Source organism: Hipposideros armiger, unplaced genomic scaffold (assembly GCF_001890085.2).
Source record: "Hipposideros armiger isolate ML-2016 unplaced genomic scaffold, ASM189008v1 scaffold_632, whole genome shotgun sequence".
Lineage (NCBI taxonomy): Eukaryota > Metazoa > Chordata > Mammalia > Chiroptera > Hipposideridae > Hipposideros > Hipposideros armiger.
The window spans coordinates 870,610-896,847 of NW_017731982.1; the positions used below are offsets into that span (position 1 = coordinate 870,610).

The following is a 26,238-nucleotide window of genomic DNA, read 5'->3' on the forward strand; positions in this document are numbered from 1 at the left end:
GTTGTCACTACTACTGTACCTTAATTCTAATTAAGTGTTATAAATCAGACTATTTTATTATACTGGTAGCAGTCTTTTGTTTTATTTTGAGCATGCATATCTTGTCATTCAACAAACATATCCAGTGCCTGTTATAAGCAAGGCATTCAGATATGGGACACAAACCAGTTCCTGCTTTCAAAAGAATTCAAGAGGGAGGAACAAATGATGTAATCCCACACAGACAATGCAGTGGTGTATATACAGAGTACTAGGGGAGGACCTAAGGTGAGGAATTCAAGCTATATCAAGTCTCCCAGGTTAAGAATAAGGGGGTAGGTTTTGCAGGTAGAGAGAATAGTTTGTGTGTAAGTAAAGAGGCATAAAAGAGCATGATATTTGTAAGGCACTGTGCTTGTTTATAGCTTATGGAGTTTAGGGAATAGGGAGTGTTAAAAGATGATTTTCAGAAAAAGGCAAAACTGTGACTCTCATACATACATAACGTATGAAGGATTTTGTTAAACTCGTTCAATGACATAACAAGACATGAAAGTTTTAAAATGCACCGATTTTTATGGAGTATTAGAATGTCAAAATAAATTATTAGTGGAGGCAAAACTGTTTTTTCTATATAGTGAGTAGGAAGTCCGTTGAATCTCTACCAGACAGGACAGAATTGCATGTCTCTCAATTATTAATAGCTGATTTAAGATTTTTAAAATAGCTCCCATAGGATCAATCTAACAATGCATAGTTTTTCATTAAAGTACAAATTTTTCTTTCTATAGAAATGGGAGAAAATGGTAAAGTACCTTTAAGTGCCCTGCTGAAGAATATGTGCTATATATAAAATCTTTGGATTAGGGGAGTGAAGTCAGGTGTAATTTAGATAAAATAATTGAGGTGGCAACATTTAGGATTAATTTAAAGAGGGAGCAGTCAGTGCAGGGAAACCAGGCTTTGCAGTGGTAGTGAGTGAAGAGGAGAGACAGATTGGGTAGATGGTAGGAACGGGGATGGTTAAGACCTGGGAACTGATTAAATAAAGCAGATGGGGAGGTGAGAAGAGACAGGGAGGTTTCTGACTTAAGCAATTTGTAAGGACAATGGGTCATTTTACTGAGAAAGGGAATATAAGAGGAGAAGCAATGTTTGGGAAAAGATTTACGGTAGCTTTTGGATATGTGCCTTTCGAGATGGTGTGGGATACCAAGGTGAAAGTGGTTTCTGTTATGTAGTCAGAAATCATGTTTGGTACCCAGAGAAGGAAGATTGTGGGCTAAGGATTGTAGTCTGGAAATCATCACCTAAACTGGAATTTATATAAGAATAAGTAACTTCAGTCAGAGAGAACTTCAGTATAAAGAAGAAGAGAAAGGCCAGGAACCCTGGGGAACATCTTTGTTTGCATGATCCTAAGGAACAATTAGGGTATATGTCTAAGGAGCATTATTATAATTTGGTTAAGTATCACTCTTGCCTTTAATTCTTAATAATGAGACCTGATCAGCTTTAATATTTTTCTTTCATTACATCTGAAACTATTTTCTTTTTATATTTTTGGTTTGTAGCCTCTTTGTAGTCCAGCAAGAGAATTTTGAACCCCAAATTTTTTTTTTATTTATTTTTTTTTTTTTTTAAGATTTTTATTGGGGAATTGGGGGGATGGGAACAGTGCTGGGGAATTGGGGAAAGGGGAACAGGCAAGTTGCTGTCGTTTTGTTCTTCAATCTAGTTGTGGAGGACGTTGCCTCACTGGCCCAAGTTGGCACCATCATTGCGCTCTTCTCTGGCAAGGCAGATCAGTCGCCGGCATCTGGACTGCCGCTCACTGCGGCTGCTAGCCGCTCACGCTGGCTGCTGGCTACACACGGTAGCCCATTGCAATCCACTGCCACAGGGACTGCAGCCCACGCCGTCGCCGGCGACTCATGGCAGCCCAGCTCCAGGTTGAGCTGTTGTTCAGCATCTTAGCTGTGGAGGGCAGTGTCACTGGCCCTCACATGTGGGATCCGAACCGGGGCCCTCTGGCATCCCAAGCGAGTTCCTAACCATCGCGCCACTCGGCCGGCCTGAACCCCAAATTTTTAATCAGCTTGCATTTCAGGGATATACTTCATTTTAGACTTCAAGTTGAGAAAGACTAGCTTATCATTTTTAAATATGTTTATGGATATATTAATTATAAATTATAAATAGAGAATATTTGGATTAGAATTTGGAGATGCTTTTGAAACCGACCTTTTTCTTTTTACATTTAGTAATATTTGAGGTTTAAAATTCAGAGAACCATTGAAAAGCTCATTTTTTTTTCTTTTTAGATCATCCAATTATGATGGGTTTTGAGCCACTTGTTAACCAGAGGCTACTTCCACCCACCTTCCCTCGATATGCAAAAATAATTAAAAGGGAAGAAATGGTCAACTATTTTGCAAGATTAATAGATAGAATAAAAACTGTCTGTGAGGTGGTCAATTTAACAAATTTACATTGTATTCTGGTAAGTACAAATCTCTATTCTGGAATATAACTATTCATTTTGGAGATTAAGAACCCAAAGTTTAGAGAAGGTTAGATAATTCACCCAAGTTTTACAAATGGAAGTTCGAACCCTGGATTCTATCTTCAAAACCTTTTATGTAAGTGTGCGTGTGTGTGTATACACATACACATATACATACATATATATGTGCATGTGTATAAATATTTTTTTATACAAAAATTGGATCATGGTAACTTTTTCTTTATTACTCTCTACATCATGAACATCTTTACATGTCAACACATATGTATATCTCTATATTAATGGCTGCATGGTATTCCATTGTAAGCCTATATCACTATTTTATTCAGTCCATTCATACTGAACTGCATTTAGGTCATTTTCAGTGTTTTATTGTTATAAACAGTACTAAGGTGAACATCTTTATAGGTAAATCATTATATTAGTTGCATCCTTCCCCCTTAAGATAAATTCCTAAACAGTGAAGTTGCTGGGTAAAAGAGTATGAACATTTTTAAGTTGGCATATTTTGGATTAATCTTTTTTATGGGTTAAAATATAGAAAAAAAATATAGGTTTATTTTGGGAATATTAAAACATTCAGAAATGGAGTTTTATCCATTGGTAAGGTTATAGTGACATGTAAGATTAGTAGCAAGGTAGAAAATATGCAAAATAATACTGTTGCTATTTAGACATAAGTATACTAATTTATTTTGCATGACTGTGTAGCTATGTATTTGACTATTATTCCTCCTCCATGCTGAGGTACATAATTCCTAGTCCCAAGGCTTCTTCTGTGAAGCCTTCCTAGTTGGTGCCAGGTTTCTTCTGTACCTGTGTTCCTTGAGTTGACATATTAACTAGTTATATTCCTAGAATTGAGCAGCAGTCTCTGGGATATAGTTGATGGCCAATAAAGATTTGTGCTTTTGTTTATGCTCTGTTTTGTAATAAATAACTTTATTTTTCCTTCCACTAATTCTTTGTCATTAAAGCCCAGCTTAAGTCCTCGTTCCTTGTGAAACTTTCACTGATTATGCCTTTATTACTTCCTTTTGTGTTTGCCTTTTTTTTAATAGTTTGTCCTTATCTGTCATAAGAATCAGAGTCCTTTTTTGGGTGGGGAGAGAAAGGGGAACAGTGTTGAGGAATTGGGGAAGAGGAACATCCAAGTTATTGTCCTTCAATCTTAGTTGTGGAGGGCGCAGCTAGCACTTCCAAGTCTTGCCGCCATCCGGCCGCCCGTTGGCAGCTCGTAGCTGCTCAGCTCAGGGTGCCGTGTTCAATCTTAGTTGTGGGTAAGCATAGCCCACCATCCCATGCCGGAGTCGAACTGGCAACCTTGTTGTTAGGAGCACGTGCTCTCACCAGCTGAGCCATCCTGCTACCTGTTGGAAGCTCAGCGGCAGCTCAGCTCAGGCACAGCTCCCTGGCCCATGTGGGAATCGAACTGGTGACGCTGTCGCTCAGAGCTTGCGCTCTTAACCAACTGAGCCACTCGGTGGGCCCAAAAATCATAGAATCTTAAAAGGTAGAAAAGATCACAGACATAAGCCAGTTCATTTTGCAATTCATTGTACAGCTAAACAAACTAAGGTTTAGAGGACTTCTAACTAAATTAGATGATTGGTTAGTGGCATATTTGGGTAATGAATAGAGATTTTCTTACTCTTCTGCTGCATCTACTTTTCTGATCCTTAATTGTTACATGGACATATATTTATATTCACCAGATTAATTGTAGGATTTTAGAAAAGAAGATTATTGTGAACTGGAATAAGAAAGTATAATATAACAGTTGGGCCAAAGATTATGGATTGCCTTGTCAGAGGTGTGAATGCATAATGACACACTATAAAAGAGGGGAGCTGGGGGAGCCAGGCCTGGACTGCTGACACTGGACATGAAAACACCACAGTAGGAGAAAAGCCTGGATTCCTGGAAGACTTGGGACAGAGGAATAAGTAGAGGTAGTGGGAGAGTGCGGCAGAGTCCAAGAGTTGAGGAAAAGATTAAAGTTAAGCAGGATAAGGGACCAAATAGTCTGGTGGATTGGTATAAGAAACCTGTTACTATTAGTATAAAGTGCAGTTATAGAGAATGCTGACATATCAGTAAGATAAACGTCCAAATGAAAAATTGGGAAAGGACATGAATACACATGTTTAAAAAGAAGTAAACATGAAAAGTGCTTAACCTTACTAGAAATTAAAGAGTGCAGTTTATAACAATCAGATTGAAAAGTATAGTAATATTTAATGTTGATAAAGGGAAGCAGTCATTCTCCTATACTCCAGTATCTATCTCTCCAAAGTCTTAAAAATGTATATTTTGACCCAGCCACTCCCCTTCTGAGAATTAGCATAAAAAATAACCTGAGATATGTGCAAAGATGCACTAAAAAGGTATTTGTTGCATCATACTTTGTAATCTTGAAAAACTAGAAATAGTTTATATGCCCAATGGTGACATTATCTATTCTATGGTATGTGTCAAATAGCCATTAAGAGTATGTTATAGAAAAATATTGACATGGGAAAGTATTTGTAAATGTCAAGTTATATTTAAAAATATATTATCCATTTATATATTGTTGCATACAGAAAAAATTGTCAGAGACAGAGCCAAATTCAATTTTTAAAAAGCTTGACAAACAAATACCAAAACATTAAGACGTTGTCTAGAGGTGGAATGCTGGATGATAGTTTCTTCCTTGCATTTTTCTGCATTTTCAAAGTTTTTGGTATTTTGCATATAGGGAAAAACCCATAATGGTAAGTGGGAAGGTAGAGAAATTAGTGAAGGGAAACTTGTAGATTAGGAACCCAGAAGATGACACATTTGACAGCTATAGAGTAATTAGGAAGATACCTAGTTTAGAAGAGGTAAATAGATTTTATAGAAATTCTGTTAGCGATGCGTACTAGTAATGAGAAGTGGAGCACAAACTGAGAGTGAGTATACATACATTCATCGATTCAGCCAACATCTGAGTGTTTTGTTTTGTTTTTAAAGATTTTTATTGGGGAATTGGGATGGGAACAGTACTGGGGGATTGGGGGAAGGGGAACAGACAAGTTGCTGTTGTTTTGTTCTTCAGTCTAGTTGTGGAGGATGTTGCTTCACTGGCCCAAGTTGGCATCATCATTGCGCTCTTCCTGGGCGAGGCAGATCAGTCGCCGGCTTCTGGAAGCTGCTCATGGCGGCTGCTGGCCGCTCACGCTGGCTGCTGGCTACATACGGTAGCCCATGGCAACCCACTGCCACAGGGGCTGCAGCCTATGCCGTCACCGGCGACTCACGGGCAGCCCAGCTCCAGGTCGAGCTGTTGTTCAGCATCTTAGCTGTAGAGGGCAGTGTCACTGGCCCTCATATGTGAGATCCGAACCGGGGCCCTTTGGTGTCCCAAGCCAGTTCTTAACCATCGCGCCACTTGGCCGGCCCTCTGAGTGTTTTTTTTATGCTAGGCACTGTGCTATGGCAAGTATCCAATGATGAGCAAAAGCTTATCCATGTTGTCATGGGGCTTACAGTGTAGTGTGAGATAAAAATGATTATAGAATTATAAACCAAAGTAAGTGATATGAAGGAAAGGAACTTGTACATGTAACATATAATGAAGGAACTGACCTAGATGATCAAAAAAGTCTTTCTTAAGAAAGTAGAGGTAAAGCTAAGCTTTGAAGATTAGATAGACATTGATTAGGATGGAGGGTGGGGGGCAGTTTTAGAGGAAGGAAGCTGAATGCTCCTCCATGATATAGTTGAGAGAGAAAAGTATCAGAGTCGGGCATACTGTGATGGGGGTGGGGGATTTGGTGAGGCAGATCCATGTAAGCCACATTAAAGATTTTGGTTTTTATCATAGAGCAAGGGAAAACCATTAGAGTTTTATGCAAGATTAGTATGGGTGGAGTGGTGGCAAAATTGGATTAAGAATTTACATAGATGTGGCTGCCTTATGGTGAGAAGATTGGAAGGGGACCAGAATAAACACAGGGAACAAATTAGGAAATCATTACTAAAGTCCAAGGGAGAGGAGATGGTAACTTGGACTAGAACGATGGCAGGGAGATGATGTATTAGAGCTATGTGTGAACTAAAAATGATAGAATGTTGATGGTGAACCAAATATGGGGCATGACAGAGCTCTCTAGAAGGTTTCCAGGCTTCTAACTTGCAAATTTGGCATTGTTCATTGAAATGGGGAAATTCTCAAAGGCGATTTTTGATAGTCAAATGAGAGTCTTAGTGAAGTAGAATTTGAGGTACATTTGAAATATTTAAGTAGACTATTGAATAGATATTGGCTATATGCATAGAGTTTAGAGTTCTGTGCTAGAGTTATAATTTTGGAATTATTACAGTATAGATAGTAATTGAAGCATTTGTATAGATAAAATTACAAGGAAAAAAGTATATAGATTAAGAAAGGAAGGTAGTCTAGAAACTACAGGGCAGATTGAGAAGTGGCCAAAGAGGAAGCAACTCATGAAAGTCAGTTAAAAGGTTTTTCAAGAAGGAGTCATGTCAGATGCTACTGTGAGAAATCAAATGAAAGAGAAATAAGGTCCAAACAAGTGTCCACTGGATTTAGTGATGGGGGATTATGGTGACTAGAACAAAAGAGCCACAGAGCTTGCGGTGAAGATGAGCGGGCGTTGAGTTAAATAGAGACAGTGGGTGCAGCCAACTCCTTTAGAAAGTTTGGCTTAGGAGGCAGCAGGTGAGAAGGAAGGAAATGGGAGATCATGGGACTGTCTTTTTTTTCTTTTCTTTTTAAAAATGGGAGAAACTTGACTTTAAATGTAAATGGGAACCATCTGGTAGAAAGGGAAAACTTTAATATCTAGGGTAGCAAAGGATGGTTAATTGACAGTATATAATGTTCCTGAGAAAGCTGGGAGGAATGGAGTCCTTCGTACAAGTGGAGGACTTCCATGGTTAAATCAGGCAAGGAAAGGGTCTGGTACAGACATGGGCACAACAGGTAGAGAGACTGAAGTTGAGGAATTTCCTGTTGGGTAGATGAGTTTTAGTTTTCTCTGTAATGTAGAATGGAAGGACATCTCTCTGATGGAGAATATTTGCTTGAAGCACTGTGTGCAAGGTGTAAAAATGAATTGTGAGAAAAGATAGTGAATTGACTAGCGAAACTTGGTAGATTTTGGTAGAGCACCCATTTAAATTGTGGATCACGAGTCTGGGCAGTAAGTGTAGAAAGAAATAGATGGCTATTCATACTTCAAATTTGGGATAAAGAAGAGCCAATAAAGGAGCAAGAATGAATGGTCATAATGATAGTAAATGTAACTGAAAAGTACAAGGTTTGTCTCTTCTAAAAGAGGAGAGGATTTAAAACACGGTTCATGGCTATTCAAAATGATGAAGAAACATCAAGGGTCATGAGAAGGGATAACAGTTAAAGCAGGAAAAGAAAACCTTTTTAAAAAGTAGGTGAGGCTTAAACGAGCATCTTTTAACAGCCTTTGAAAAACATCTTTTCTCCCCTTGTTCCTCACCGCCCCCCTCACGCCATGTCCCCACCGCTGCTTTCCACTCCCGTTCTCCCTCCTTCATCTTCCCCTCCCACTTTCATCCCCTCCTTTTAGGAATGTCACATAATTAAAAGACCAGGGTTTGTCCAAGTCCAGCAGTAATACTGCCTTTCTTGGACAGAGTTGGGTGTCAGAGAGGTTCATCTTGAATACCAGCTCTGAGTCATTGATGAACACAGTACTGAGGGGAATCCTTAGGCTACAGTAGAGGGCTCAGTGGGGGAAAGTGCTGCCTGTAATTGTCTAGGGAGGTTTTTCACAGTGATAGTCACCTAGGCAACAACCGTCTCTGTTTTCCAGGAGAGGAAGCTGTAGGGTCTACATATTTTATTCTCACTGCCAGCCTATAGCAATGCCATAGGTATCCAAGCCATATTCCTACCCTTAATTTTAAAATATCAATATATATACATTTTTACTTAATTATAAAATTTGGAAAATGCAGAAAAATATGAAGATGCTAACTACTAACCTACAATCTACAGATGTGAACATTTCAGTGTATTTTCTTATCTTTTTTTCCTTTCTGTGTATAAACCCATGTATAGTTTTCTGAGCTATCTTTTGGTCTTTTCCCTAGAGTCAGGAACAGTTGGTAATATAAATCAAATTGGTTACTTGGTATTTCTGTGAAGTAGGAAGTAAACCTTACATTTGTTAGTAAATTATTATTGATAGTATTATTTTCACACGGTACAGATTTAACATGAGTATTCACACAATACTATTATTGATCAGTTTGTTTAAAAATAAAATTTAGGCTCTAAAATTATCTGTTGTCCCATTGATACAATTAGACAATGCTTGTAGAAATGATCTTTAGCTATTTGTCATATTCTAACTCTGGTAGTATATTATTCCCGGAAGGTCTAGTAAAAATTACAGTCCATATGCAAACGTTTTCAGCTTTCATTTAATCTATTAATGACATTACTTTTTCTCTATGTATCTCTTAGGATTTTTTCTGTGAGTTTAGTGAACAATCACCTTGTGTTCTTTCAAGATCTCTATTACAAGTAAGTTCCACTAAGTATTGAAAATACTTCTTTAAACATCAAATTATATGTCTGTTGACACTGTTTTATTGATTGAGGGAGCAAAAGGTAGATACTTTTAAAGGATATTCCACAGTTAATGTTATATTTTAATAGAAGTATTGACTATGATTGTTAGACATTCATTAAGATCATATCCTGGGCCATAAAACAAACCTTAATTTTAAAACAATTGAAATCATACAAAGTATGCACTCTATTTCAGAATTAAACTAGTAATCAATAACAGAAAGATAACTGGAAAATTCTCCACATATTAGTGAGTTAACACATTTCTAAACAATGCATGGATCAAAGAGGAAGTCTTGAAAATGAAAATATAGCATCAAAATCTGTGGGATATAGTTAAAACAGTGCTTAAAGGGAAATTTATAGCATTAAATGTTTATATGAAAAAAAGAGATCTGAAATTAATAATTTAAGTTTCTACTTTAAAACTCCAGAAAAAGAAGAGCAAATTAAATTCAAAGCAAGGAGAAGGAAGGAAATAACAAAAATAAAAGCAGAAATTAGTAAAACAGGAAACATAAACAATAAAGAAAATCAATGCAACCAAAAGCCAGTTCTTTGAAATTGATGAACCTCTTACCCAACAGAACAAGAAAAAAAAGAGAGAAGATACAAATGAATAATATCAGGAATGAAAGATGAGATATCACTACAGACCTTACACACATTAAAAGGATAATATGGGAATATTATAAACAACTCTGTTCATAAATTCAAAAACTTAGATACAATAGACCAGTTCCTTGAAGGACACTATAAAACTCACTCAAGAAGAAATAGATAACTTGACTAATCCTATATCTATTAAAGAAATTGAATTCATAGTTGAAAACCTTCCAACAAAGAAAACTCCAGGCTATATCTACACAGTATCTTCCAGAAAATAGAGGCAAGAACACTTATATGAGGCCTACATTACCTCAACAGCAAAACCAAAGCCATTACAAGCATAGAAAACAATGGACCAATATCCCTTATGAACATAGGTACAAAAATTTTATTCAGATAGAACCCAGCAATGTATTTTTTAAAAATCATGACCCAAGTGTGTTTTATCCCAGGAATTTAAAACTGGTTCAACATTTGAAAATCATTCAGTGTAATTCATCATACAATCTAAAGTCTCAATAAATTCAGGGAAAACATTTGATCATATTCAACAGCCATTGGTGATTTATAAACTCAGCAAGACTAGGAATAGAAGAGAACTTACCTATCCTGGTAAAGGCATGTATGAATAACCTACAGCCAACATCATGCTTAATGATGAAAGATTAAATCCTTTTCTCCTAAGATTTGGAGGAAGGCAAGGATGTCCACTCTCATCACTCCACTCTTGCTCAACACAGTACTGGAAATCTTAGCCAGTGCTAAAAGGCAGGAAAAAGAAATAAAAAGCATACAGTTGAGAATAAAAGAAGGAATATTTTCTATTTACAAACAACATGATTTTCTATGTAGAGTGCCAAGGAATCTACAAAGAAGTTTCTAGACCTTATGGATGAGTTTAATAAGATCTCAGGATATGAGTCCAATGTACAAAAAGCAACTATATTTCTGTGTACTTGAACAATGGGAAATCAGAAATTTTAAAACTATTTACAATAATATAAGAAATATGAAATGCTGAGATATAAATAACACCTGTTCGCAGGACCTGTGTGCTGAAAAACTGCAAAGTACTGATGAAATCTTAGACCTAAATAAATGGACAGATACAATTTGTTCATGGATTGGAAGAATTGATATTTTCAATTCTCCCCAAAATTGATCTATAGATTCAAAACAATCTCAATCAAAATCATAGCAGGATTTGATGTCAACAAGCTGATTCTAAAATTCATGTGGAAAGGAGAAGGAACTAGAACAGCCAAAACAATTTTTTTTGGGGGGGGGACAAAGTTGGGAACTTATACTACCTGACTATAAGGCAGATGTGGTATTGGCAAAATAATGGAAACATGTATCAGTGGAACCAAGGGGAAAGTCCAGAGAAGTCCTATTCTTTAATTAGTCCTTTATTATATAGTACCATGTTATGTAGTCCTTTATTAATTGACTAATGTGGTCAAATGATCAATAATTAATATGGTCAATTTTTGACAAAGCAAAAAGGCAAATTAATGGAGAAATGATAGTCTTTTCAACAGATGATACAATAACTGTTGGATAGGCATATGCCAAAAAAATAAAATAAAAAACCTGACTCAGAATAAACCCAAAATGTGAAACTATAAAACTTTTAGAAGAAAGGAGAAAATCTTGTGGCTTTGGAGAAGGCAGGGAATTCTTAGGTGTAACATCAAAAGCACAACCCTTTAAAAAGAAAAACTGATAAATTTAAAACTAAATCTGTAGAAGGCACTGTTAAGAAAATGAGACTGTAGTGTGAGAAAATATTTGCAAATCATGTCTCATGAAGGACTTGAATCTAGAACGTATAAAGAAATCTATCAACATAACAATAAAAAACAACCCAATTCTTAAGGTCAAAAAATTTGAACATTTCAATATGAAAAGATATTCAAGGTGCCAGCCGGGTGGCTCAGTTGGTTAAGAGTGCCAGCTCTGAGCAACAGGGTCACCAGTTCAATTCCTGGCCCGAGCTGAACTGCTGCTGAGCTGCCAACAGGTGGCAGGATGGCTCAGCTAAAAATAAATAAATAAATAAATACTTCAAAATAAAAAAAAGATATTCAATATCATTAGTATTAGGGAAATGCAAATTAAAACCACAATGAAATAACCACTATCCACCTTTCAGAATATCTTTTGAAAACAGGAAAGAAAGAACAGAATACCAAGTGGTTGTGAGGATGCAATACTGATGGGAATGTAAAGTGCTACAGCCACTTTGGAAAACAACTTGGCAGATTCTTATAAAATTAAAGCTACAAATCCCACTCCTACCTGTTTAATCAGGAGAAGTGGAATCTGATGTTCTCCTGGAAACCTGTATGCAAATATTTATAGCTGTTTGGTTCATGATCACCAAAAACTGGAAACAACCCAGAGGTGTTAGGAAATCAAGTAAGGTGTAATATAGCAAGTATTAAAATACACTTAGGTTGTCAAAGGGAGAACAATAAATGCAAATTATTTATTTTAATTTAATGTATTAATCATTTTACCCCAATTTTGGAAAGATTATCAATTCCAAAGTGTTCATTAGAGATAGATTATTGACTAGTTTAATATTTATAGCCACTTAATATTTCATAATTTATGAAGTCCTTTCTTATATAGCACTTCATTTGACATATTTAGACTAGTCAGTTCATTTTGACTAGTTCAATGTTAATACTCTTAGGAGATTTTTTTTTCTGCACATTTTTTTTCCTTCTGCATCAGAATACACCTTAAATAGGAATTAGTAATATCCATTGTGGAGGCAGTTATTTATCAACATTTTTCACCAACTTTGTATATTGTAATCTCTTGTATTCTGTGGTATATATGAGAAGTATGCTCATGTCACAGTATGGCAACTATATGTATAGTATGTCAAGACTGTGACAGCATTACTAATATATAACATTTGTTTTAAGACCACTTTCCTGGTGGATAACAAAAAGGTCTTTGGAACTCATCTCATGCAAGACATGGTGAAAGATGCACTTCGGTCTTTTGTCAGTCCTCCGGTGCTTTCCCCAAAGTAAGTATCATAAAACATTCTATAGCATGTACGTTTTTTAAAGCCCAAAGTCTCTCTCCTCCTTTATAACTAAGGCACAAAAAGTGTTGGAATCAAGCCTCCATATAAAAAGCTAACTCAATCATGTTAAAATTAATTGATTTCTGCCACGTATTGTTTAGATTTAAACTGAGGTTTTTGTGAGGTTGACATTAGGTCCAATATGAGAAGAAAAGCTTGCAAGGAGTTATCAGAAATTCAGTAAGTTGTATTGATACTGTGTGCAAAGCACTGCGTTAGGTAGGCACTTTAGGAAGTAATTGTAAAAAACAAGATAAAGTCTCTTCTCAGTGGAGTCTAGATAGAAATAGAAAGTGCAGACAATTGCTTCTTAAATTATGTTCTGGTAGAGTCACTTCCCCAAAAACATGCTACCATAAGAGGCCGGAAAGTATTTCAAGCAGAAAGAATCGTCATTTGAGTTGGCATTTTAGAAAATAAGGAGCGCTTTTCCAATGGGGAGGAACAAAAAGAGTCATTTCTCTGAGTACATGTGAAGACTGGATGTATGAGATTATGTATTATAAAAACAGCGGTTCAGCATTCAGTTTGTTAAATCATGCCACATCTCACATGGAACTCTCGGGTAGCTTCCTTTCTTAGGTTGGGTTCCTCTGAAGACAAAGATTCGTGTAAATGTAATTATGTTCAAGTGTTCCCAGGAAAAACCAGTAGAGTTGTGGGAATGTGGGAAATGGAAAGGAAGAAAGCCACACAGGTGTATGCTCCCCGGAGAGTAGCCCTGGTTTGGTCCTGCTGGGAGCTCTGCACACACTGTGGGTTACACGTCAGAGTTGTCCTAGTCAGGGACAAGGGAGCTTGTGAGTTCACCCACACTCCTGTCAGTTAAGGACTGCCCCTTAACTGGGAGGAAGTCGATTCCCAAGCATCCTTGTGGTGGTTAATATTTGCCGTTTCGTTCACTGTAAAAGCCAGACTTGTAATTGAGTCTTTGAGGCCGCATATGCCCTGGTCTAGACCCCTGTCCTGGTGCCTCGTCTCTTGGTGCTGCCCCTCACTTACTTTGTTTCAGCCACGCTGGCCGCCTTGCTATTCCGGGAACATACAGGCCCTCTCCCACCGCCCTTACACAGGGCTGGGGGTGGAGGGCGCTTTCCTCAAGAATTCCCAGGGCTGGCTCCCTCACTACCTTCAAATCCATTCAGTGTCACCTCATGAGGGCTACCCTGGTTGGTCTGTTTTTAAAAAGGACAAACCTCCCCCGTCTCCCTGCCCCTGGGCCCAGCACTACATATCTTTCTCTCATTGTTTTATGGTTCGTCAGGAACTACTGTAAGTTTTTAGGAAGGAATTAGTAGAGTATGTGTTTTTTAATAGGAAGCAAACCAGTAGTGATACTAGAGGCAAAGTGTTTAGCTAGGCTGATGCAGTGGTACAAGTGAGAGATGAGGAAGGATTAAACTCTGGGAATATAAAGGAGAATACAGATTTCAGGAGTAAAATTAATAGGATGTGACAATTGATTGAATAGGGAAAGGAAAGGGAGAAGAAGGTAAGTAACTAAGTTGCTTTTAAAAAAAAAACCGAGAAGCTGTTTATAGTAGTCCCCTTATTAATGAGGGATACCTTCCAGGACCCCCAGTGGATGCCTAAAACCGTGGATAGTACCACACCCTATATATATATATATACTATGTTTTTTCCTCTATATACATACCTTTTCACTTAAATGCAGCACTTTTCACAGCTTCTCTTTGGCATATCTGAATTTCCAGTGTGGAGGAGAAATTTTTTCCTTTCCCCTCTTAGTTCTTCTGGCTGGTTGAATTATTAAAATGACGTAAGATAGGTTAACAGGAGAAAATAATAACCAAACTTAACTACATATGTATGCACAGGGGTTTCTTCAGAATATGGGGCCTTAGAAATCGGGCTGTTGAGGCTTAGGTGCCATTTTGGTCTGAAGGACAAAAGGAGGTCGTGGTTTGGAACTTCAGAGGGGAGGAAGTCAGTTCACATGGAGATGGAAAAACAAATGCTTTATTTTAGTTTCCTTAGGTAATTTTCTTACTGTGGAGTTAAAGAAGTAATGGACCTTCCAGTACTTCTATTTTGCCTCCACCTGTTCCAGGTGTTCTGCCTTTTCTTTCTCCTAGCTCCTGCATGAACTATAATTTTCCATTGCATGATCATGGCTCTCATTATTTTTGAGGCTCTGGTCAGACTACTCAGTTATGTAAACACTTACGAGGAGCAAGTTGTCAGCTCCTTCCAGTGAATCAGGAGAATGTCTTTGCTTCTTCCCATCTCCTTAGGTGCAAAGGTCACTGACCTCCCATCTCAGGGATGGAAAAAGAGTATCTCCCATCTGTTCAGTCCCTGAAGTTCCTCTAGAGCCAGGAACGTAGCAGATCCTTCCAGACTGCTCAGGGAGGAACCAGCAAGGCGCATAGGATCAGAGTTCTCTCTGTGTCCCATTGTTAAAGACAGCCTAGCAAACATTGGTTTACCAAGTGTCTTTAGTCACAAAATGACGCTTTGAACTGAGATAAGGAATACCACAGGGAAACCTCTTGGTGAGGATAGAGGATGAGGCGCTAGAGGGATGTAGATAGATGGTCATTTTGGCCAGTGTTGAAAATGTGGATATGTCTTGAAATTAGGATTCTGTATAGTACTTGCTTTGTAATTACTATTATGAGCATGTTCCATGAGGATATCAGTTGTAGAAAAATAAATGACTTTGGAGTAGGGTCAGGAAAATATGGGGCTTTGGGATTTTACTTCTCTCCTTGTTAATTAGATCTTATTCGATCCAACTCTAATTTTCCAAATATAGAACTAAAGGAATCGGAAATAATGCACATTTACTGTAAATAACACAGTAGTTGTGAAATATTTCTTAATCTAGTACTATTAGTCTTCAATTTAGCAATGCATTTGGTTCCATTTTCTCTTTTTTCCACCATCCTTATCTGTTGGTAGCACCTAGAGCAGCGGTTCTCAACCTTTCACAGGGGTCGCCTAAGACCATCGGAAAACACATATTTTCGATGGTCTTAGGAACCGAGACACGGCTCCTCTATCTGTCTCCAGACCCACATGCAGATACACCCACATACGAGTACCCGGCGATCCCTGTGAAAGGGTCGTTCGACCCCCAAAGGGGTCGCGACCCACAGGTTGAGAACTGCTGACCTAGAGTAATCACTGCTTTTTTTTGTAGGCTAAATTGTTTGATTTTAATGACATGAATATTATCTTACAGGTGCTGCCTATATAATAATCACCAGGCCAAGGATTGTATTGACTCCTTTGTTACTCACTGTGTTCGGGTAAGAGCTACAGTTGGATCATTGTCAAAGATACTTTAAAAAGTATGGGGTGCAGTTGCTTCAGTAGCATTCATTGGTGCTGTTTTTCTATCTAATGTATCTTATTCATTTTCATTGAATAAATAGGAAGTTTCCTTCTTATATTCACATGGACATCTTCAATAACCCATAGTCTTCTTGGCAGGTTGTCAGATACAGAGGCACTTTTTTGATGCCCCTCACTGTAACCCTGAGGAATCACAGAAACAGGATAAGTTATGACCCCCATCTGGGAAAACAGCGGTTGTTGACTTTTTTTTTTAATAAATGGACACAAAAATTTTATTTATTTTTTACTTTATATACACGGAATATTTGTAACATCCCCAGGCACTTATCTTTGTATGACCTTAATGAACAGGATTATAGTAAAATTATTAATTTAGATGAGATCACAGTCTTTTTCCAAGTCTCAAGTAATTATGAAAAAATACTAACTTTGTGGTGCATTAAGTTAGTTGTAAGTCATTTCCTGTTTAATATAAGCTCTTTATAGAGAGTTCTTTGGAGTTTAATTCCAGTAACTAAATATATGTATGTATGTAGGCAGCATGGCATGGTGAAAGGAGAATCAATAAAAGACCAGATTTCATTTTTATCACTAATATAATATTATCATTATCAGATAGATCACTTTTCTATAAATTTCTGAATCTTTAAAAAATGAAATGTTAATGCCGCCTCTATACCTCTTAAAAGGATAGGCTAGTTATTGATCCAATGAGATATCTGTCAAAGTATACAATTATTAATATAAAACAATATTATACTTGAATCTTATAATTCATACTTCTTAAATCAGAGCATCCTGCTGTCCATGTCTGTTGTTTAATTAGTGAAATGTTACAGTATTCTTTATGAGAATGCTGTATTGTTAAGAGTGGGAATAGAAGAACGTTAGAGTTTATGGGTATCAGCCATTACTCAAGCCTTATAATTATTAGGCATTCTGGTATATTTAAACAGCACAGATATGTCAGCCTTCAGCATTGCCTTTTGGCTTGAAATAAGCAGAAAAGAAACTGTCCTCTTGAAATTCTGGAAATACCTAAAGATCGAGGGAGATATTTTTGCTATATGAAACAAGTTTCATAAACAGCCACTCTCTTGTAGCTATTGGTAAATACTGGTGTTGAGTTCCCTTAAACACAAACACCTATGAAGAAAATGTACATAGGCATGATTCTTATATACACAGCAATTTTTTCCTTAAGCCAGATTTTAGAAACTTGGAATGTTAATTTTTAGTATCAGTACATTTCATATTGACAGTTAAACTGTATTTGTATTGCAGCCGTTCTGTAGTCTTATTCAGATCCATGGACATAATAGGGCTCGGCAGAGAGATAAGCTTGGTCATATTCTTGAGGAATTTGCTACCTTGCAAGATGAGGTAAGAGCCAACAGGTTGCCCTCCCTTCTACTGTTAGGCAATTCATGTACCTTGACCAGGTTTTTAAAAACAACTCTTTGGAACAATATTTTGAATATGTTTCAGTATGGTGAATTTTCTTTTCACTTACAATGTAATAGTTTCATATACCATGTGCAAGTTTACAGAAATAGAATAATCCAAACTGAGAGACATCTTAAATTATTTAATAATCAGGATAAGTTATAAAATGTTTAGAACTATAGTTTTATAGCAAGTTCATATTATAATAAAAATATATTAATCTTAAAGCAAATGTATAATGATTAGTGATATTAATTGATAATATAACTAAAGACCTGAAGTCAATTATTTGTATTTTTGTCCTATAAATTAGACGTCTTTTTAGTTTAAAGAGTGTTTAGCTAAATGTTATCCATTGTGAAATGAGAAATTTGGATGTAAACCTAATCAAAATTGCATTTTAAAGTATGAGTTCTTTAAGTGGTGAGATTTGTATTTTCTGCTAATGCTATTTTTAGCTGTTTATTTTTTTTTAAATCTCTCATTACCTAAAAAAGAAAGTAAATGTTATGATATTTTATTCTGATAGGCAGAAAAGGTTGATGCAGCCCTTCACACTATGCTGTTGAAACAGGAACCCCAGAGGCAACATTTGGCCTGTTTAGGTACCTGGGTCCTTTACCATAATCTTCGAATTATGATACAGTATCTTCTAAGTGGCTTTGAATTGGAACTCTACAGCATGCATGAATACTACTACATATATTGGTAAGAGAACAATTTGAGTTGAAATTGGTAGTGGGTGGGGTAGAAAAGATCTGGGAGAGCATCTGTAGAGTATAATTTTAGGGTACTTTTTTCATTTAGTGTATTTTAACTTTAGTTGTGGGACAGTTGAAAAATATCTGTTAAAAGTTAGAGCTAGACCATCTTGAACATCTTTAAGCACCATAACATAACACCATACAAGTGTATTTTTTTTTAGCCATTGAATATTTATTTTAAAATTAGTAATAAAAGTGGCTCCAAGGTAAATGGATTAATTGAAGAGCTCTTCTCTGTTTCTAGGGAGAAAATTCACATTTTTCCCTAGCTTCAGTGGTGCCAGATACTAGCTGTGTAATGTACTTAACTGAATTAAAATTCAAAATTTGAACCAGATCTTTCCTCTGAGAAGAAATCATGGCAATGATTACAAACTGGTCCTGAGGATTTGTTTCAGGAGCTTTAAAGTTGATAAGAGATGATCCTCAGCAAAGTAGTTCTTTGTTTTCACTTGGAGATGAGATAACGAAACATAGCATGCAGATGCTTGAGAATATTTTCGGCATGGAAGCTGTCATAGAAAGAAGATAAATTAAGAAATTGTGAACTAATGAATTCAGTTGTCCTGAATCTTTTTCTTAGTCTGGCAAAGTAGTGGTAATTTGAAAATAATAATGACCTATTGCTCATCACAAACAATTAAGTTTAGTATATTCGATCTTAATATAGTTCATCTTTTTAACTCATTTCAATTATTTATATGAGTAATTAAGATACTGCATATTCCTTGGAGTACCTGCTATGAAGGAAGGAAAGTAATTCTCTTCCACGCTGTTGACATGGTTTTGTTATGATGGCTGCTAGGACTCATAACAGATAAATCGTGGCTATGAAAATTGAATTTCAGCATCAACTGTAGTAATATGAGAAAAATATTATTTGGTATATTCTCCAACATTTATATAGATAACAAATCTCTTACCAACATGTCTTGATATAGGTACTTATGATACATTTTGTAAACTCATAGTAGACACTCCTATTCAAAGATGACAGTTTATAGGGGAAAATGTTCAAGTTTTCCCTTTGTGGTTTGAGGCAGCTGATTGGAAGCTTTTGTGCTCTTGATTTGGATTTATTTGCTTTCTTTTGTAATTAACAAGAAAATAAAATATGTACTTACAGGTTGAGGTGAAATGTATCCTGATACAGTGAAACCAATGTAATGGGTATTCGTTCCATTTACATGTATATATCATTAAAGAAATCTTTTGTAAAGTTGTAAAATGCATGTCGTTGTAGGAAATTAAACTTTTCAGTACTGTATGGCAACATATGCTACAAGAAAGGGGAAGTTAATCAGTTCTGATGCCCATTTCTTATAAGATCTATCATTTATCTAATTGGATGATCTGGTTTTTTTGTTTGTTTGTTTTTAAAGATTTTATTGGGGATTTGGGGGAGGGGAACAGTTGGGGAATCTGGGAAGCGGAACAGACAAGTTGCTGTCCTTTTGTTCTTCAGTCTAGTTGTGGAGGACCTTGCTTCACTGGCCCATGTTGGTATCATTGTGCTCTTCCCAGGTGAGGCAGTTGCTCCCAGGCCATCCTGGCTGCTCACGGCGGCTCACGGCAGCTCACACTGGCTGCCAGTTGCTCACGGTAGCTTTACGGCAGCCCACTGCAGCTCCACTGCAGCCTCTGCCGTAGCCAGCAACTCATGGCAGCCCAGCTCCAGGTTGAGCTATTTTAGTTGTAGAGGGCACAATGTCACTGGCCCTAATGTGGGATCTAAACCGGGGCCCTGCTGCTCAGAGCTGGCGTCCCAAGCCAACTCTTAACCAACTGAGCCACCCGGCTGGCCCGGATGATCTGTTTTTTTAAAGACTTCATAGCATTATGAAAAATATCTCTTTATTAGTACCAATGTGTTTTGCTAAAATTACCTCATTTAGACATCTACTGTTAACTAATATTTTTTATCCTTTAAGGTATCTCTCTGAATTCCTTTATGCATGGTTGATGTCGACATTAAGTCGTGCCGATGGCTCTCAAATGGCAGAGGAAAGGATAATGGAAGAGCAGCAGAAAGGGCGGAGCAGTAAAAAGACAAAGAAAAAGAAGAAAGGTGCTGAGGATTACTTTTAAACTTAAGAAATAAATATCTTTGGAGTACACTTTAATTTCTACAAATAAATAGATGGAGAGTACCTCTGCCTTGTAATGGGTGAAATAGTCATATTTTAATTCTCACCCATCTTCTCTTCAGAAAATATAAGGTAGAAACTGAGTCCCAATATTAGTGATACAAGCCTTTTTGGTTCCTTTCCTTGCTTTTCTTTTACTTCTTTGCAATTTCATGTGTCAGAGGACCTCAGGACACAAAGAAGTAGCCACATGGAGAGTGTAAGCAAGATAGATTAAGGACCAGACAGCAGGAGACCTTTAATCTTTTGACAGAGTCTGACAGCTCAGGAGGGGAGTAGATCTGGAACTGTGCTGGTGTAGTCAGCACAGAAAGATGATTATAGCCCTTGGCACACCACCCAGGAACCATGAGGAGAAAGTATTTCAGGGAGACTGCCCTATTGATCACTCCTGGAAGGGAACAGATACTGCTGCAATCATTACAAAATACTACCTGGGTTTTCCTTAGGATTTCAACAGTTTGGGTGGACTCTTAAATGACCCTCCATGGGTTTCCTGTGTAAGAAGTCTGTATGATGAATTCAGAATTTAAATTACTTCATACTAGAATTTTATGGTATTAGATATCTGGGGAACATGATTGTTGTTTAGCCTTTAAGTTACATTTTATTATTTGTAGATTTGGGCCATAAAATTTAACCTGTAGGAACAAACTGTTTAAAATTTTAATTTAGTAAACAAGGTGGAGGATTTCTTTAAAATTAGATTTTCTTCTGCAATAATGCAAGAAGAGAGGGGGAAAAGTATGGGTGATTTTCTTTCTTATTACAGTTCGCCCACTGAGCCGTGAGATCACAATGAGCCAGGCATATCAGAACATGTGTGCTGGGATGTTCAAGGTAAGTTGTTGAAATGATGTTCTTTGTGCTTTTTAACTACATTGCTATTATATAGTTTAATTAAAATGACTGTTTTCTGTGATTTTTTTTTTCCGGGTTCTAATTTCAACTTTGTTTTTACTGACCATTTGCTTGAAATTGCATTTTTTCAGTCTAGTTGTTTTCATTAATTTGCTTAACAAATATTTGAACATAGGTTGTGTGATAGCTACCTTGTACTGAGTACATTGCAGGATACCAAGTCTAAGCTGATGTGATGCTTGTCTCAAGTGCCTAGTTAATGACAGACCAGGTGGCATGTGTGTGACACAGGTAATAAGAAAGGGAAGTTTATTTCTGATTGATAACCAGGAAAGGTTTCTTGGAAGAGATGGGGTTTGGATTTTTTAGGAGTGTATCAAGAAGGATGTGGCTCCACGGTGAATGGCTTAAACGGAAGCGGGAATTTTCAAGGAGATGTAGTGATTCCTAACTCTTATGTTGTGCTTGACAATTCAAGAAATGAATTGGCAACTTAAAATTAAATACATAGAACACAGATTCCTGTTTGAAAAACAGGACCTGTGCTTTTCTTATAAAATTATATGCTACTTGTTTTTTCAGAAGCTTTTACTTGAGGGTTTCAAATCTATCATAAAGTATGAGGCATGGAAAAATAATGTTCATGTGGTACAATTTCACTGGGAAAAATAGTAACATAACTGAATACGAGACCTTGAACTTTTTGTATAAAAGATGGCACATAACATAAAAGTGAATAGTAAAGCCAGTTTTTCTCTTCCTATTTCTGAGCCTTAAGTTATTTTGGCTGTGTGTAAATAGCTGTTTCTTGTTTTCTGTTCTATATTAATGAGGTTTCTCACTTTTTCATGTTGGTATCATCTTTTTTCTCATTCTTTTTCCTTTAGACCATGGTAGCATTTGACATGGATGGCAAAGTACGAAAACCGAAGTTTGAGCTTGATAGCGAACAAGTTCGATATGAGCACAGATTTGCTCCCTTCAACAGTGTAATGACACCACCGCCAGTGCACTATCTGCAGTTCAAGGTGAAGCTGCTCGTTAAAATAATTATAAAATATTTAGTCTTTAGATCTCCTTAGAGATGTTTGTACCTAGCCACTTTGTTAAAATAGTCAAATCAAACTATTGTTGGGCCAGTGGGACAAGGTGATAAAATACTAGTTTAAATTGTGTAAAAATCATTTGGCTTTTTTTTTTCATGTATTCTCATGTTAATAGTTGTTTAAGTATACAGGAATATGAGGTAGTATATGAATGAAGGTTGAGAATTTAGTATTTCAGAGGAAAAAATGGGGACATGCTGAGTATTTACTTCACTGTTACGTATGAATGGATAGTCAATGTAGAATTCTTTAATTTAAAAAGGTATTTTAGAGTTGTTCGTGTTAAACATGTTTTAAATAATAGTATTTCCCCCTTTTTAGGAAATGTCTGACCTCAATAAATACAGCCCTCCTCCTCAGTCTCCAGAACTGTATGTGGCAGCTAGTAAGCACTTTCAGCAGGCAAAAATGATATTGGAAAATATCCCAAACCCAGACCATGAGGTAAGCCTGCAGTCACAGTAATTCTAGAAGAAAAGCTTGGCAGGAAGTACATATCTTACTCCTGGATGACAGTTTAATTATAAAAATGAACTTTATAGTATTAATAAATGAAGCCTGTCATGTTTCTGGCAAAGATTTCAAATGGTTTTGCTAATGTAACCTTGTCAGACTTTAAATTATTTGATGAAAGAGGTGCTGTAAATACCTCCTTTGTAAATTTAGAAATCAATGCAAAAATAATTTAAGATTTAGAACCGTGAAGTACAAAGAATAGAAATAAGATCCAGATTGATCCACAGCTTAGAAATGTTAACATTAAAAATTTTTTACTTTAATCTAGTTTACTATATTAAAATACAGTTATATAAATCTTAAGTCTGAAAAATGATCTGATCAATTATCACAGGAAGTAAAAACTACCTTATCCACTTGCCCATTTATAATGAAGGTTAATTTTTTTTTATGACTTTGAGATACCATTTTACAGAGCTTAAAACCTGCAAAATAAAATACTAAGTTTCAGGCTTTCATTTTCACAATTTGCTGTGTACCGAATTTTATTGAAGTGCATTTATTCTGTAAATGAGAGTTACCTGTAACACATAGACCATTTGGGAGAGTGTATCTTGGTACAGCCTCCATGGAAGGGTAGTTTAGCAGTATCTGTCAAAAATCACAAATGCTCAGGCAGTTCTGCTTCTTAGGGTTTTTCTTATAGATACATGTGCACATGTGGGAAGTGAGGGAAGTGATGAATATACAAGAGTATTCACTGCAGCAGGATTTCTGATAGAAAAAGTGAAGAAACTTTAGTGTTCATCAACAGGGGACTGTTAAATGAATTATACATCATGCAAGGGATACTGTGCAGCCTTTAAAAGGACAAGGAAGATAGTTATGTACTGTAATGGAATGTTCTTCAGGATACAGAAGTTTAAAAACCAAGGTACTTGGTGTATAGTATGCCATTTCAATCAAAAGGGGCGAGTATTGGTTCTAGAAAAATATGTAAGAATAACTGTTTGCTTCTTGGGAGGGGAGCTGAGTGAGAACAGGGACAAGAGAGAGATGACTTTTATTACATATAACCATGTAATAAAAATTTTAAAAGAAGGCAGTATAAGAATTAGAGGAAGGTACCTATAATAAGTGGCATATGTCTTTTAGTGGACTTCATTCATTTATGCAACAAATGTTTGCTGAGTGCCTACTGTGCCTCCAGCACTGTGGTCGATTCCAGCAGTGAAAAAAAGGACAAATCCCAGCCCTCCTCGGGGTTAGGGAGAGTGGTGGGTTGCAGACAGTTAAGTAAATAAGTAAAAATAAAATAGTACATTAGAAGATCGGAAGTATGTATTATGAAGAACAATCAAGCTGGGAATGGGGATAGTTACTGCTACAAGAGATAGGGAAGTAGAGGGAACTAAGTATTTTTAAATAACATGACCTTAGAGCAAATCCTGGAAGGTGACGGAGAAGGTCACGTGACCATCCCGGGATGGAGCCGTGTAGGCTGTGAGATCGGCATGTGTAAAGGTGCCAAGGCGGAGTGTGCCTGGAGTGTTGGAAGAACAGCTGAGAACAGCTAAGAACAGCTGGAATGGAGTGAACAAGGGGTGAGCTGTTGGAGGGTTTTGAGCAGTGACCAGATCTGTGTTCTAAACTATCATTCTGACCACTTTGCTGAAAATAGACTGTGGTGGCGCCAAGAGCGAAAGCACGGGGACCTGTTAGAAGGCCATGGCAGGAACCCGGGTGAGCGTTGGTGGCGACAGTGAAGGTGATCAGAAGTGATCGCTTTCCCTCTGTATTTTAAGGTCAAGCCAACAGGGTAGATTGATGGATTAGATGTGGGGTGAAAGAAAGAGGCATTCAAGATGACTTGAAGGGTTTTGGCCTGAGCACCTGATGGATTGAGTCCTGAGGGGAAGACTGCAGGTGGAGCAAGAGCTGGTGCGGAGGCAGGGCTGGGCTGGGTGGAGCTCAGTTTTGGACATGCCTGTTGGGATGCCCAAGGGGAACTGTCATTCAGGCAGGTGGATGTGTGCTCTGGAGCTGAGGAGGAGCAGTGCCTGAACTTAGAGCGATGCACTTTCCCAAGAGAGGTCAGCAAGAAGGTGGCAGTGGGCAAGTTTTTCTTTCAAACTGCGTATTATTCCCATCTAAAAGAGAAATGCACTATTCCATTCCCGTGTTATTCATGTGTTCAGGTGAAGCGTTTGAGACAAGCGGTAGTCAGGAGTAATAATCAATAGTAAATACTTAAAGCAGCGGTTCTCAACCTGTGGGTCGCGACCCCTTTGGGGGTCGAAAGACCCTTTCACAGGGGTCGCCTAAGACCATCGGAAAACAAAAAGATACTTACGTTACAATTCATAACAGTAGCAAAATTACGTTATAGAGTAGCAACGAAAATAATTTTATGGTTGGGGGTCACCACAACACGAGGAACTGTATTAAGGGGTCGCGGCGTTAGGAAGGTTGAGAACCGCTGAAAAGGATACTACCTGCTGGGCCTGGTTCTCAGCTCCAAATATATATGAACTCATCCTCACAACAAATCCTTGTGGGGTAAGTAAAATTATCTCCATTTTTACAGATGAAGAAACTGAGGAACAGAGAGGTTAGAGACCTTGCCAGAGGTTTCATAGCCAGCAAGTGGCAAAGCTGCAGTGTGAAAAGCAGACAGCTAACTCGAGTCCATGCCCCAAACACTACATGTTACCTTCGCAGGACTTAGCAGGCTAATGTCCTTTTGTTTTAATGAGGGCAAAATACAACAGCCCTTCCAGGTTTTCAGAGTTGACTGAAGGTCGGATTCTGTGTTACTAAAAGAAGTATGATATTTGTTCAGTTTTAAATTGTCTTTATTTAATAAAATATCAACACATATTGTGCAAAGTTCCTATTAGTTTCTATAATATAAAGACATTTTGACTATGAATTTTATGTTTTGATATCTTAATGTTGCTCATTGTTTAGGTCAACAGAATTTTAAAGGTTGCCAAACCCAACTTTGTGGTTATGAAGTTATTGGCAGGAGGACACAAAAAGGAATCTAAGGTAAGTACATTGTGGGGAAAGAAATGGTCTGAAATTATTGTAAAACTTCACTTTTTTTCAATAAGGTGTATAAGTCTTATTACAAAAAGTTTAAACACTCATAAAAATCATCCTAAAAAGAGGTTCAGCAGCAGAAAATAAATTAACTAGAATTTTGCCGAGATATGGATTTTTGTTAACTTAAAATTTCAAAAGTCTGCCCTTCCATTCCCCTCCCTCCCTGTGTAAATTACTGAATGACTTGGGGTAAAAAAGAAA

At 37.1% G+C, this 26,238-nt stretch overlaps 1 protein-coding gene across 2 annotated transcripts in view; it reads left to right on the forward strand.

Annotated features, from left to right (window-relative positions):
* Positions 1-26,238, forward strand: part of NAA35 (N-alpha-acetyltransferase 35, NatC auxiliary subunit) — a 57,234-nt gene that overhangs the window by 25,222 nt on the left and 5,774 nt on the right. For both annotated transcript variants that reach the window (XM_019625502.1, XM_019625501.1), the window contains exons 12-22: positions 2,304-2,482; positions 9,003-9,062; positions 12,659-12,765; positions 16,034-16,100; positions 17,434-17,532; positions 18,125-18,303; positions 20,291-20,427; positions 21,279-21,346; positions 22,255-22,395; positions 22,795-22,917; positions 25,900-25,980. In XM_019625502.1, coding sequence (XP_019481047.1) covers positions 2,304-2,482; positions 9,003-9,062; positions 12,659-12,765; positions 16,034-16,100; positions 17,434-17,532; positions 18,125-18,303; positions 20,291-20,427; positions 21,279-21,346; positions 22,255-22,395; positions 22,795-22,917; positions 25,900-25,980 — 1,241 coding nt within the window. The remainder of the gene's footprint in view (positions 1-2,303; positions 2,483-9,002; positions 9,063-12,658; positions 12,766-16,033; positions 16,101-17,433; positions 17,533-18,124; positions 18,304-20,290; positions 20,428-21,278; positions 21,347-22,254; positions 22,396-22,794; positions 22,918-25,899; positions 25,981-26,238) is intronic.